General features: G+C 58.1%; 1 protein-coding gene across 5 annotated transcripts in view; it reads right to left on the bottom strand.

Moving 5' to 3' along the window:
- Positions 1–1,275: 1,275 nt before the first annotated feature.
- The window catches only part of ADAR (adenosine deaminase RNA specific), a 39,366-nt gene continuing 26,410 nt past the window's right edge, over positions 1,276–14,231 (bottom strand). For 3 of the 5 annotated variants that reach the window (XM_021682171.1, XM_021682170.1, XM_021682167.1), the window contains 9 exons: positions 8,196–8,421; positions 7,795–7,966; positions 7,282–7,375; positions 6,716–6,838; positions 6,367–6,500; positions 4,763–4,945; positions 4,363–4,475; positions 3,944–4,071; positions 1,276–3,636 (listed from right to left, as the gene is read on the bottom strand). In XM_021682171.1, the coding sequence (XP_021537846.1) occupies positions 3,399–3,636; positions 3,944–4,071; positions 4,363–4,475; positions 4,763–4,945; positions 6,367–6,500; positions 6,716–6,838; positions 7,282–7,375; positions 7,795–7,966; positions 8,196–8,421 (1,411 nt within the window). In that variant the 3' untranslated portion in view covers positions 1,276–3,398. The remainder of the gene's footprint in view (positions 3,637–3,943; positions 4,072–4,362; positions 4,476–4,762; positions 4,946–6,366; positions 6,501–6,715; positions 6,839–7,281; positions 7,376–7,794; positions 7,967–8,195; positions 8,422–14,231) is intronic. The other 2 variants (XM_044915852.1, XM_021682169.1) reach the window with 1 other exon arrangement.

A 14,231-nucleotide genomic window follows, 5' to 3' on the forward strand; every position in this document is an offset into this window, starting at 1 on the left:
CTTGTCTGTGCTTCTGGAATATTTGCACTGGTCTAGCCCGCTCCAGGCCAGACTCCTTAGGAACTCAAGATTCTTGTAAAGAAAGTTGTTTCCAAACATGTCTTGTCTCTGTGCTCTATTTGGGGGCCAGGGTCGGCAAATTTGGGAAACTGGGGGTGATGCTGGAGAAATTGGACCCATGAGCCATGAAAGACAGTACAAGACTCTGAAGGTGAGCAGTAACTTTAATTTCTGTAATCGATGCCTGACAAGGGCACTCGTCAGATGGAAAAGAAATGGATAGCTCCTGGGGGGCGCTCGTAGAGAAGGGCCCTGGAGGCAGGGTCTGCGGGAGTCTCCGCACAGCTGGCGTGCACGGGGAGGTCAACGCTGTGGTCTGTGCGAAGGCCACACCTGTCCCCAAGAACCCTGGTTTGCTTTGGGCCCAAACCTGGCAGGTGCTCAGTTGTGGCCCCTGAACGGGACCAGACATAAGGAGCTGACGAACACTCCGTGCTCCCAAGGGCAGCCCTGCGACCCAGCCCCTCGGAGTGGGCGGTGCGGACGGGCTCGTTCCCTCCGCACATGGGTCTGGCGCTCATTCGGTGTGAAGGAAGGAAACTGCGTCCTTAAGACTTGGATACGTTTCTCTCCAGCGGCGGAGGCGTGGGGGAGGGATCTGTCCCCTCCCCCTCGTCCGCCACCCCCCCCACCCCATCCGTCCCCGCAGGGGCGACATCTCCTTCCCCATCTTCAGAAGCCCTGGATCTCGGCGGACCACGAATGACACCCACACACGGCTGTGGTCCTTAATGTGCCCCCAAACTCATCACTGGCCCTCCTGGCCTCAGCTGTCCATCGGTCGCGGACGGGGAAGGAGGCTTCGCGGTGACTCTGTGTCCTTAAGCCGGGGACGGATGTGGTAGAGACTCTGGCCTGAATCGCAACGCGGGAAGGGGGCATTCTGTGAGTCACGCGGAGAAATACTGCAGTGCCTCCCGAGACCGCAGCCCAGCCAGGCCGCCGGAGCCGGGAGCACTTCCCAGCAGGCGGAGCACCTGGGCCGCGGGCGCGGCTGGGGGCGGGGGGGCGGGGGCTGCGCGAGGGGCGCCTGCGCGTTGGGCCGAGGTCTCCGAGGACAAGGTGGACAAGGTGCGAGGACAAGGTGCGGAGCCGTGGGCTCTGCTGGGGCGCCGGGGGTGCGCAGCCGGCGGCAGGTGAGAAACCGCAGGGCGGCGGCCCCCTCTGCGCCCACGCTCCCTCCCCCGGAAGCCAAGACTGGAGACTCTCTAACAATTCAGATTCTCTTTATTTATGAGGAATGTATATTGTTAGTCACGGTTATCGAGGGACACATCAAAGCGGAATCGTAGGCTGGAGTGCAGCCGCGGTGGCGCCAAGTCTGTGTTTGGGTTCTTCCCATCCGCTCTTGGGGTCGCACCAGGACCCAAACCAACAGTCGCTCAACGTGAGTAAAGGAAATAGCTTCGAGCAGCGACAATTTTCACAAGTGATTATTCAGAGGATGCACAATAGCCACAGTTCAGACAAATCAACTACAAAGATCATTTAAAAAAAGGAAGAAGGGCCTCCTGGTTACTAAAAACAAAGACTGGACAAGAAAGTAGAGCACTGTGGGAGGGAGCTCTGACCCTCCATTCCTGGGGGGCGCAGTCGGGCCCCCTTCCTACAGCGGGAGCCGGTGCGTCTCATCTGACCTTGGGGCGAGCGGGGATCTGCTGCTTTGAGGGCCCCTGGGATCCCGGTCGCGGCTCTGCTGGAGATTCTAACGCCCAAGATGGAGCAGAGGGTCTGAACGCTCCGTGGGGTCAGCAGGCGAGACCCTCTGGGCTGCCTCCCGGGAGGCCGGCCCCACACGCCTCTGGCAGGTGCGCTCGATGGGGCCGGGCCCCTTCACCCCAGAAGACAGGCACTGTGTCCCGACCGGCTCCATGGGACAACCAGCTATTCCACAAAGACGTCTTGAGTATACTTAAAAAAACTTGGTTTTTTTTTAAAATTTTGGTCAATTTTTGGTCAAAAGCACAGAGGAACAGTAGCCACCAGAACCAAAGTGTGAGTGTGAGTGTATCTACTGCAGAAGAGGGATCCAGACAGGGCTGCCTCGGCAGTAGGGAGGGGGGCACGAGGGAAGGGGGACAAGCATCTGAGGGCCTGGCCTGGAGCGCCGGCGGGCAGAGACAGAGGCGTCACCTGGGGCGGGCTCAGGTCTGGCTGGTGCAGGCGCAGAGCCGGGCTCCAGAGAGGCTAGCCTGAGGTGTAGACAGGGGACCCACCTCACTCGGTTCCAACTGCTGTCGGGCATCCAGCCTGCCAAGACTCCCTGACAGGCCTGAGGCCTGCCCTTCTGAAACTCCCCGGCAGACAAAAGCACTTGGATAAATGAAAAATTAGGTTTGATTTTAAAATCTTTGTAAGTACAGGTGCTCTGTAGCAGTTAAGAACCAACATTATGACATTTTTAAAAACTCCTAAGGTACCATGACTTGGTCAGCTTTCCCTGGTGTCACGGTCATGAGAAAGATGCCGCGCGGTGCCGTGATCTGACCCAACATGATTGTTCTGCCCTTCCTCTCAGTCCTGATTATCTGAACAGAGAGGACTCGTGGTGCAGGACCTCTCCCACCCAGGCCTTGGGGTCTGTGGCCCTCTGCGCCCCGCCGGCAGGACAAATCCCCAGGAATGCTTCCAGAGGACAGCGGGTGTGCGGTACGGCGAGGCTGGTCTGCACGTGGGGGCGGTCGGTGTCACCCCCCCGGGGTTTTGCTCCCGTGGGCGCGAGCCCTAGGCCAGCCCTCTCTGCCGCCCAGCTGCCCGCCCTCCCCCCCCTGCTGGCTAAAGTGCAAGACCCGAAGGTCACCGAGCGCCACCTGCGGATGCCCACGGTTCAGTGATGAACTGACCGCACTTGTAAACTCCTGTCTTCATACCTGTTTCACCGAATTCTTGAAGTTCACCTCTTACCCTCTTGGAGGAAAAGGAGAAACTTAACGATCATAAGGAGGGAATCGCCAACGGGCCGAGGGAGTCAGAGGGGCCTGCAGAGTCTGCCAACGAATCCTCCAGCCCTGACAGGACTCAGCGCGGATTGGCCCGACCCAGACGGCGAGAGGCTGGTGTGGCAAACACGAGGAGAGGACGTGGAAACCAAAGTGGGGCTGAGTGGGAGGGGCTCGCATGGTGGGCAGGAGGGGCCGACGGGGCCCCCTCCCGGTGGAGAGGGCAGGGGCGGGCGGGCGGGCCTGGCCCCTGGCAGAAGCAGGGCACACAGGAACCCACCGTTCCCAGTGTCACCAACACGCTTCCACCAAATACAGAAAAGGGAAAGGAAAGGAACACCCGCAGACTGACGTGACGAGGAAAGCCGCGGCCCCGTGTCGCCCCCAGGCCCTGGCCCCTCACACGGGGCAGAGGTAGAAGTTCTTCTCCTCCTGAGGCTTGCTGATCCAGTTCCCATAACCCATGTCCCTCAGGCTTTTCTTGAAGTAGTTCTTGGCTATCTCGTACTCTCGGGCAGCTTTCTTGGCCTCACCGTACGAGAGTCGAAGCAGATCCCTGCGGTACCGGAAGGAGCAGAGCTTCTTAAACAGGAGAAAAATGTTCTTTTTGGAGACCCGGGACAATTCGTTCCGCGGCCTGGAGGAACAAAGGCGCTTGTCACTCCCCGGGAACAGAGAAGGAGGGGAGCCCGGGCGGGGGTGCGCGGGGCGGGGTGGGGGTCGCCAGGGAGCGGCTCCTCGGCAGGGCTGGGGGTGCAGTGGGGGTTGCCGGGGAGCCTGAGCAGGGGGCACGCGGGGTGAGGTGGGGGTCGCCGGGGAGCCCGGGTGGGGCTGGGGGTGCAGTGGAGGTCGCCGGGGAGCCTGGGCGGGGGGCGTGTGGGGTAGGGGTCACCAGGGAGCCCGCGCGGGGTGCAGGGGGGGCCGCAGGTGGGCCGGCGCCTCACCCATCCACAGCGCCCCTGGTCCCGTCCAGGATCTCCAGGTCATAGCCGTCCGCCAGGCACCAGTTGACGCTTGTCTCCTTTGTCTTCCCCGACTGCCTCTTGGAGTCGTACACGCTGACTCGGCCCACCTAGGGGTCCCGGGAGTGACAGGGGAAAGATGGAGACCTTCCAGAAGACCCTGGGACCCCCGGGGGGAGAGGGGGCAGCTCACGATCTTTGCCCGCAGCTAGAATTCTGTGGGGCGAGGACTCCGGTCATGCTAACCCCAGCTCGATTCAAACGGGGCCCAGACTAAGAAGAAAGCCCTTGGCGTCCGCAAGGACAAAAGGACCAGCTCCCGGGACACCACAGAGGCCCCTCCCCTGCCCACAGCCAGCGACGGAACGACCGTCAAGGGAAAGTGGAGGGGGCCACAGCACCTTGGGGTGGTTGACGACGAAGGGGGGCCGCAGTCCGTCCTCGAAGGCACTCCCGTCTCTTGTCACACGGCAGCAGATGGCACGAGTCAGATGCCCTTGGCTGAAGAGGTAACCTGTGCAGGAAATGGAGGTGTGCATCTGTGTCTGTCCTCGGTGCTGCCGCGAGGCGGAGGCGTCGGGGGGGACGTGGAGGTGCGGGGGGTGGGATTGAGGCAGCAGCCCCGCGGACGGTGGGTGTGCAGGGCACACGGCCCCAGAGCCACAGGGGCCAGAGGGGTGCGGCCTGACCAGGAAGGTCAGACCCCGCCGCTGGAAACCATGGTCTTCCTGGGACCTGTGGTGAGAAGACATGCCTCCCGCCCAGCAGGTGAGCAGCGAGGCGTGGCGGGGGGGCCCTTACCCAGCGTCACAGACTTGAGGTACACAGGCTGCAGGAAGTGCGTCAACAGTGCGCCCTGCAAGCCGAGCACGTTCCAGCGCAGGATCTTGTCGCTGCAGGACATGGTGCGGAGTCTCTCCCCGAGCCGAATGCCGTCCCACGTGGGCACAATGTCACTGGACTCCACTGGGATTGTGCCTTCCCCTGCGGAGGGACTTGGGTCAGAGCCACGGGGGCCCCCGGACCAGGCCACTCCCGGCGTGGTCTCTGCACTCCTCACACTGGGCCAAGGCTGCGCACAGTTCTTCTTCACAGATTGCACAGCACCTACTATGTGTGGGCACTCTACTCGGTGCTGGAACAACGGCAAGCAAACCGGAAGATCCCTGTGCTCCTGGAACGTCCGTGGGCGTGAGGGGGCAGCAAGGGACAGACCGCCAGTAAGCAAGCAAAGCCATACGGACACAAGAACTCCGAACGGCAACGGGGCTCGAAGCCGGAGGGGACTGATGGCGGCAGACGGCAGGGGGCCTCCAGGGACGGAACTGCCAGGGTAGCAAGACACCAAGGAGAAGCAACAGCTGAGTAAGAGAGTTCCAGGCACGGAGAACAGCACGAACGAGGCCCTGAGCCACGTGCGCGTGTGAAGTGCGGTGGGAACCGCTACAGGGCCCGGTTTCGTTGTGTTCGGTAACAGCTTTAGTGAGATATAATTCACCCATTTAAAGCGCACAGTTCAGTGCTTTTTAGTATATTCATAGGATGAGCAACCCTCCCCACAGTCAAGTTTAGAACCTTTCATCGCCCTCAAAAGAAGCGTCCCCGCGTCTGCCAACCCTCCCAGCCTAGGCCCCAGGCAACCACGAACCCACTCTCTGTCTCTACAGGGCTGCCAGCATTACATTCCCGACGTTTCGTATAAACGGAGCCACGGAACGCAGGACCTTTAGCGACTGGCTGCTTTCTCGGGGCTCATCTACACCCCTTTTATGGCTGAGTCCGACTGCACCATGTGGACAGACCCCATCTGGTTCACTCGCCAGTGGGCACACCCTGGGGGGGTCCCCACTTCTCCGCTGTTACGAACAAGCGTGCGCTAGTCTCTGTTCTCTTGGGGACGTGCCCCAGAGCGAGCTGCTGGGTCCTGGGCAGCTCTGTGGGTTTTAAGCAGGGAGGTGACTTGGCCTGAGGGCAGGGGGGTGGGTGTGAGGAGACCGCCCCCCCCAAAAGGGCCCTGGACGAGGAGGAGCCAGCAGATGGGAGGGAGCCGTGCACTTGGTGCCCACCTCTGTCACTCCTTGCGACTTGGTCCCACATCCCTTCTGCTCCCCACAACCCCAAGTGGTCCCACCCGCCCCCTGGCCACAAAGATCAATGATGGGAAACTGGCTCCCACACTTCTGTTTCTAGCCAGGCTCTTTGCCCTGAGCTCTGGGCAGGTACCTCTGCCTCCTAGCTGACTTGCAGATCCCCCCGACTACCAGGTGCCAAGGGGAATCTTGGTCTTCCTACACCCCATCCCTGTCCCCGGGTCACCCCTCCCAGCAGCGAACAGCAGAAACCTGATGGGCCCGGGGCTCTGCAGAGCCCTCCCATGGGCAAGACGGACGGCGCGTGTCACTCACCATTCTCCACCTTGGTGCGCAGCTTGCCTTGTTTGGGGTTCTCAAAGACGGGGTAGTGGCGGGAATCTGAGCTCTCCACGGCACGGTCACTGCAGGACTTGTCAAAGAGGGCGCCATCCCCACACGGGGCCGTGCTGCAGAGTGGGGCAACGTGAAAGCTCTCACCCGTGCACGGGGCCCCCCCTTCCCTGGGCTCGAGAACAGCCAGACGTGCTGGAGGCAAGGGGCTCTCCCCGCAGCCTCCCGCGGGCTGCTGAGCTGGGTGTGGCCCACGGAACGGCTCTGACCGGTGGGCCCGACAGCCCTCGGATACCCAGCCCTGGAGCCTGGCAGCAGAGACTACACAGACCTGATGTACAGATGGAACGACACGGTCTTTTTGATTTGAAGCTTCTCTCCTCCCTTCGCAGGCTCAAATATGCTCTCCTTCGCGGTCTGGGGGTTGTATTTCATGAGCTCGCTGTAGAGGAACCTACAAGGGCAACTCTGGCTAGTGCCAGCGGCTTCTGTGACCCGGCCCCAAGGAGGGAAAAGCCCTAGACACGCAGGCTTCCGCGGTTTCTTACGCGGAAGAGGTGGGGGACCTCTTCTTACGCGGAAGAGGTGGAGGACCTCGAAGAGGCCTCGACACCTCGGGAAGCCAGCCAGCCTCTCAGGTCAGTTTCATTTCTACCCCCTGACCTGATGAAGACCAGTGAGCTGGAGGGCAGAGCGGGGGCCAGCAGGGGGCTTCCTCGGTCCTCAGATGCACATGAAAGGGTTCTGCTCCCCTACAACCCCGAGGACCAAGAGGTCCTGGCGTGTTTTTGAGAAAGTTGGAGGGAAGAGGGCCGGCTGCAGACAGCAGGCTCTGCGGCCTGAGTCCCGGAGGGGTCAGGCGTGTGACAGGCTCACGGGGCCCCCACGCTCCCCCACCTGATGAAGCCTCTCCGTGAGATGATCTCTGCGTGGCAGTCGTTGACCGTCTCCCCCTTCAGGCTGAGGGAGTCCCCCTTCACACAGCGGTTCCCTGCAAGGTGTTGAATACAAATGTGATCTTTCCCAGGGAAGTGATGACGAACAGGATAGAGGCTGTTTGGCTTTTTCTCTTTTTTTTGAGAGAGAGAAAGGAAGTGTGAGTAGGGGAGGGGCAGGGGGAGGGACCAACAGACTCCCCGCTGAGCGCGGAGCCCGATCCCAGGATCCCAGATCTCAGGGGCTGGATCCCACCACCCAGAGATCGGGACCCTGAGATCACGACCTGAGCCCAGGCGCCCCCCCAGAGGTGGGTCGTGAGGGGCCAAGGACGGGGCCAGCCTCAAGTACCGCCCCTGCCTCCCGCGCCCCTTCCCCGTCCACGCACGCGGATGGCGGCCACGCGAGCCGCAGAAGAGCCTGGGCTCCGGCCTCAGACGCGCCCACGCAGCCCCGCAGGAGGGCCTCACTGACCTGTCCCCAGGCTGACCACCACCCCCAGGTCGTCGGAGGCCTTCTTCATGATGACGGCAGCCAGGATCTTGCGGCCGAGCAGGGAGGGCTGGAAGCTGTTGGTGAGCGCGTTGAAGCAGCGGTGGCTCAGCATGGCGATCTGGTCGTGGAAGGTGCTGCCGGTGAGGGGGAGCTGTGGGCACAAGGCTGCGTCAGGGCCGCCGCGCGGGGCCGGCCGGGCCGAGCGCCCTCGGCTGAGCCGCCTTTCCCTCTCGCACGTGCTGGCCTGGCTCTGCGCGTCACTGAGGGACCAGCGAAAGCCCGGGACTACGTCACAGGACCGCAAGTTAAGAGCCAGCTCCACCCAAAGAGGAGTCAGCAGGACCCCACAAAGAGATAGCACCAAAAGTAGACGTCTTAACTGTCTTTGGCTGTGCTTCTGGGGACCTTGAGAGGAGGAGCATAGTTCTTCTGAGACCGGCCCCTGTCACTGGGGTTACCTCTGTGAAACCCATGCGCTCTGCCTTCTCGTTCTCCCCAATCAAGACGCGGAGGGCCGCATCTGCCGCTTCCTGCTTGCCTTGCTTCTTGCTGTGTGCGCAGACGGCTGGGAACCAGCGACCCCCGACTTTTGCCTGGTAAACGAACCTTTGGGATGAGAAGTAGGGGATAAAGACAAGTGCCCGACTGGACACAGCTGTTTCTCAGGCAGCATTTCCCAGACTCGGGCACCAGGGACTCGCTCCGAGACTTCTGCTAGAGACAGATACCCCTTGTCTGCTGCCTGCTGCACACTCTTCTCTAACCTGACTCTGCTCAAATGTAAACACACTTAGAGGGGACACCTCGTGTGAACACTAGGAGTCCCTTGCCATAAATCGAAGGGGGCCCCAGAACCGAGTGACACCACAGTGTCATTAAACGCCGACGAGGCACCACGGTCTGCAGAGGCTCCAGGCCTGCATCGTGAAGGAAGCTCAGCAAGGACTGGACAGGGTTTAGAGAAATAGCCAAATGCGGACTTTTCTTCGTAACTCAAGCAGAACTGAGAGGGACATGCTCTCCCAACTCGAATCGCTACTGTTTAACGCTCTAAGGCTAACGTGCTGGATTCTGTTTGCTCATTCACTTCCCGAGTGGCCCAGACGCACCCTGGAGTGGTCTGCTGTAGACAAGGGACCGAAGCTTTCATGAGCAGTTATTTTTGATTCCTGGAAGCCTTGGGATGGCCATGGTGGGGGGAGGGGAGTGCATCTTGGGCACGTGAGCTGCGCAGGGAGTGGGAGGGAGGGCAGCCCAGGACACAGAGGGGAGAACGTGATGGGGCATCCACCAGCCAAGGTTTCAAGAATCCTAGCTTCCAATCACATCCTAAACTGCTGGTGGGGGAAGCCAGCTCTGGATAATCCACCTGCAGATAAGGCTTCATTACCGAGATTCATCGGCTCAGGCAGTAAAAGGAATCAATCTGTATGTTCAACCACACGGAGCTTCCCACGACTCCTTGCTTATCCTCAGCAGCGGCATGCCTACGTGCCCCCTGTGCCAGCAGGTGTGTGTGGGCAGGTGGGCTGACGGAAGGTCCGTGAAGGAGGGGGACATGGCATGAAAGATGCTGGAAAGCAGTGGGGGCCAAACCGGGCCGGACCTTTGCCTGAGACTCAGGACAATCTCATGCCTGTTCCATGTGTTTGAAAAGAATATGAATTCTATACAAAGATACACAAATACACACGCAGGCTCACTGCAGAGACGTGGTGGGCTCAGTCCCAGACCACCGCAATAAAGCCAATATTGCAATAAAGCGGGATAAAATAAATTTTCTGGTTTTCCAGTGCACACGAAAGTTAGGTTTACACTGTACTGAGTCTCTCAGGTGCACAACAGCATTAGGGCTAAAAACAACATACACACCTTAAAAAGTACTTTATTGCTAAAAAAAAAGCTAACCATCATTTGAGCTTTCAGCGAGTTGTCATCACTGATCACAGATCCCTACACATAGTAACGGAAAATTTTAGATATTGCGAGAATCACTGAAATGAGACCCAGAGACACAGAGTGAGCAAATGCTGTTGGGCAAGTGGCCCGACGCAGGTTTGCCGGTAAAAGGCTGGCAAAGCCACAACAAGCAAAGCGCCGTGGAAGGAGGCGTGGCCGCGAGCGTGGCCGTATCTGGTGCACGCTGTGGGTCGTGCGCTGGGACCCCCGAGGCTGCACTGGGCTCTAGGGCACCCGCCAGCCACGCCCCCTTGCTCGGTAACCGTAGGAGGCCCGCGGTCGCCTTTCCCTGGACTGCTGGGGACAGTGCGTTAGGGAAGCAAAGACACTGAAGACGAGGAGGAGGTGAGGAGGTGAGGTGGTGAGGGGCGCAGGGCGGCGAGGGGGCGCCTGCCGGGTGCTCCACACGGCTGTGGAGCCTGCTGACTGGCTGCCGCTTGCAGGGGTGGGTGAGGGAGGGACGTGGTGTGTGGAAGGGGGTCCAGGGCACGGGGCGGGGGGGCACAGCAAAGCAGATGCAGACCCGCGGGTTTGGCAACGGAACGATAAGGCATCTGTCATATCGTTGTTGCTTTTCTCAATTAAGCGCGACGGAAGATCATGGGCTTCGAGTAAGGAAGGGGGGTTTTGGTGGGAGTCTACATAAAGAGGGCAGGGTCTAAAACGGCTTAGAGTGGGAAAGAGAATTTAGTACAAAAACAGAGTAGTGAACATGCTGGGGAGGAGGGCCACGGGCGGCGGGAGCAAGAGACAGGCCCTGGCAGGGCTTTCACCGGCTCTGCTCCCTCCCACCGCAGGCCTTCCCCAGAACCGCGGCTTTCTCTTGACCGTCCCCAGGCCGCGGCGCCTTACAAAGTCTTACGAAGTCAGGCCACGCCAAGCAGATTCTCAACCCACCATGCACCTCGAGCTCTTTGTAACATGCACGAGATAGGAGACCTTACGTCTCCCCATGTGATTAGTGGTTCAAATCTGGCTCCTGTCCAAACAAACGGAATGGAGTCCAGAAACAGTCTCTCAATGAATCAACAAAGGAGGGAGAGCGGTTTAGAGGAGAGAAGAGGCTCGGCTGCCAGAGTCAAGAGGGGAGGGGCTGGACAGCTGCGTCTAAGACACAGAACCCGAGGCCGGTCTACCTGAAGGAGGTGAAGGGGGTGGACGGTGAGGTCACCTACGGACATGGGAAGGACCGGGGGAAGAGAGCGTAAGGGGCGAAACCCAAGAGCTCTCCTTGGGGCAGGTCAGACTCGACAGGCCCAGTCGAAGCGACAGCAGCTGTGTCCCCACCCCCCTGCCCCCCACTGGTGCCTTCCAGCCACGAGACACTGACAGTGGTGCCATCAGGTAAGGTTGCCCAGGAGGGCCGAGAGAAGGGCCGGCAGAGGGAAGCCGTGTTCTCCTGCCTGCACCCCTGGGGCCCCCTCCCTGAGGTGCACAGGAGTCTTCACGCCCTCCCCCCTGGATCACGGTAAGTTCTTAAATCCTGCACGAGTCACGGGAAGTCCGTGGGAGGGTTTCATGCAAGCAAAAGAGGAGGACGGACAAAAGGCGGGTGTGAAGAGCAAGGGGGATGACACGGGGAGGGCCGCTGGGTGCAAAAGGCAGGCCCCGCAGGGCCAGGAGGGCCTTTCCCGGCGCCCTGGGCTAGGGTTCTCGATTCCCTCCTCATCGCAGTCATGCTCTCCCGTGAGTTAAGTCAAAGCCAAAGGAAGGACGGACAAGGACACGGATGGGTAGTTCACATACACGGAAACACAGATAACAGACGAATGTGAAGACGTGAGTAACATCACTTACTATGGAGACAAGTTTAAAACAAGACACTATTTTGTGAGCTCTTCTCCTTTAACCACCTTCTAAAATTGAGCAGTCAGATACGACACAAGTAAACGTTCAAATCGTTAAGTATACGAGGGGAGTAAGTGTCCCTCATTCCCAGAAGCAAACACCGGGACCAGACTTCCGTCCCCACAGAGCCGCCCCTGCCCGGGCCCCGCACTGTGGGTCAGCCCTGCTGGCGCGGGCTCTGTGCCACTCCGCGCTGGGCGGGCACCGCGAGTCAGCAGTCTGTAGGCGGCAGGGATGCAGAGCACCTCAGGCTGTCTGTGACAAACAACACGGGGCGTCCCCCGCGGGGAGGGTGCCACTCCCCACCCGGGCCTAAGGCTCGGGAGGAGACGTCACAGATGCTGCGAGCACACTGACGACGCATTCATTTAACTCACACACCTCTCACTGGAAAAGAACCCTTACTTTTAAGGAAATTGGCCCTCAGTGTTTTAGCCTCAGGTGGTTCTTCTAAGACACACTGATTCTCCTGACGGCCACACCTCCGTCTTTTTCCTTTATGATCTTATGTCTTGATTGGAAAGGCTTTGCCCCTCCAAAATTCTCAAGCAAAAATCCCTGCTTTTATCTAGAGATTTTACGATTTTATGTATATATTTTTAAGATTTTATTTTATTTTATTTTTTTTAAAGATTTTTATTTATTTATCTGAGACAGAGAGAATGAGAGAGACAGAGAGCACATGAGAGGGGGGAGGGTCAGAGGGAGAAGCAGGCTCCCTGCAGAGCAGGGAGCCCGATGTGGGACTCGATCCCGGGACTCCAGGAGGATCATGACCTGAGCCGAAGGCAGTCGCTTAACCAACTGAGCCACCCAGGCGCCCTTTAAGATTTTATTTTTAAGCTATCTCTACCCCTAACATGGGGCTTGAACCCACAACACCGAGATCGAGTCGCACGCTCCTCTGACTGAGCCAGCCGGGCACCCCTAGTTTATATTTAAGTCCCTGACAATGAGATCAGACGTGAGCAAGGAGACAGACACCCAGTGGTGTCTTACTGAGATGCAGGGGGCCAGCCTCCCCCGACCTGAAGCCTCGTCTGCCTCTGCGTCTGCTGTGAGGGGCTCTGGGGGCCACCTCTGTCGTCCCTCCCCCTGGCCAACGCACCACGGCCGTGCAGCTCATCCCTCTTTCAGAACTTTCTGGCTATTCTCCCACATGGATTTTTCTTTTTTTTTCCCTTTGCAAAGATTTTATTTGTCCGAGAGAGCACACAAGCAGGGGGAGTGGGAGAGGGAGAAGCAGGCTTCCCGCCGAGCAGGGAGCCCGATGCGGGGCTCGATCCCAGGACCCTGGGACCATGACCTGAGCGAAGGCAGACGCTTAATGACTGAGCCACCTAGGCATCCCCCACATGGGATTTTTCATATAAACCTGGGTCTCAGGTCTTCCAGGTCTAAAATAAAGAAGTCAATTCTACCAGTGTCTTTAGTAGAATCTTGTGAAACATAAACACTAATCTGGGGACAGCTGCAGTCATTAAATTGGGTTTTCTATCTGATCACAGAGTTATCAGAGCCTGCATGTCTCCTGCTCGGAATGTGCGCAAGTCTTTTATCTGTTTAGCTGCTGCTGCAAACAGGCTACTTTCTCCTACTACATCTTCGAATTGCTTACTGCCGCACATGGAAAAGTTCCCGGCGCTTGCAGGTTAGTTCACAATTCCCTGCTCTCCTGACTTCCCCTCTGTCTCTGGTATTTCTTCCCACCTCTTGTGCATTCCTCAGGTACACGATCACATCATTCATCCGTACGTCACAGAAGCTTCCTCTCCCCGCCTTCCCTGTCTTAACAGATGGCCTGAGCTACTGGTGCCTCGAAATAACGAGGACCTGGGCATCCACGTGTCCCCACCTTGCTGTGAACAGCTCCCAGTTCAACATGGAATAAGCGCCTGGCTTTTGGCTTCAGATATACGTTTTTATCATGCTATTAAGGAGGTATTCAATAATTTCTACTTTACTAACAGTTTGGTTTTTTAACCTGAATGGATGTTAAATTTTACGAAAAGCCTTTTTGGAATCTCCGGAGGGGATTCTGAGTTTTGTCCTTATTATTATTTGGTAAATAATAATAACAAACATCTTAACACAGACTAATCTTTGCACAGCACGAAGACATCATTTCTCACATTTTAGAATGGCAAAGATAAAGATTTTGATTCAGATATCCCCCGTTTCCAAAGTTCATGTTACGCCACTCCCCCTTTACTAAAGACCTATGTAAGTACCTGTTTCCACCAATCAAAAGAAATCTGAAGAGGCTTTTTGCTTTTATGAAAAAAGCAAGAAGTGAAAACAGCGTTCAGCGCTGGTTGGGCAGAAAATTTAAAAGGAACTCTGTCCTTGTGGATCGTGGGGGAAACCTGTGATTCCGTACTGGTTACGGTGAAGGGGGAGAGCCGTTCTTTACTGCTGAAGGACGCATCAAGCGCTGTAATCTCCCTGCAGGAAGATTCAGCAATGTTTACCAAAATTTTAGACGCACAGAAAGAGCTCATTCACAGCAGCACTGTAATAGCAGAATGTGGCAATGACCCAGGTATTGGTCACTAGGGGCTGGTGGACAGCCCAGGTCAGTGCCCTGGGGAGCTATGGAGCACCTTCCA

This window comes from Neomonachus schauinslandi, chromosome 6, assembly GCF_002201575.2.
Source record: "Neomonachus schauinslandi chromosome 6, ASM220157v2, whole genome shotgun sequence".
Lineage (NCBI taxonomy): Eukaryota > Metazoa > Chordata > Mammalia > Carnivora > Phocidae > Neomonachus > Neomonachus schauinslandi.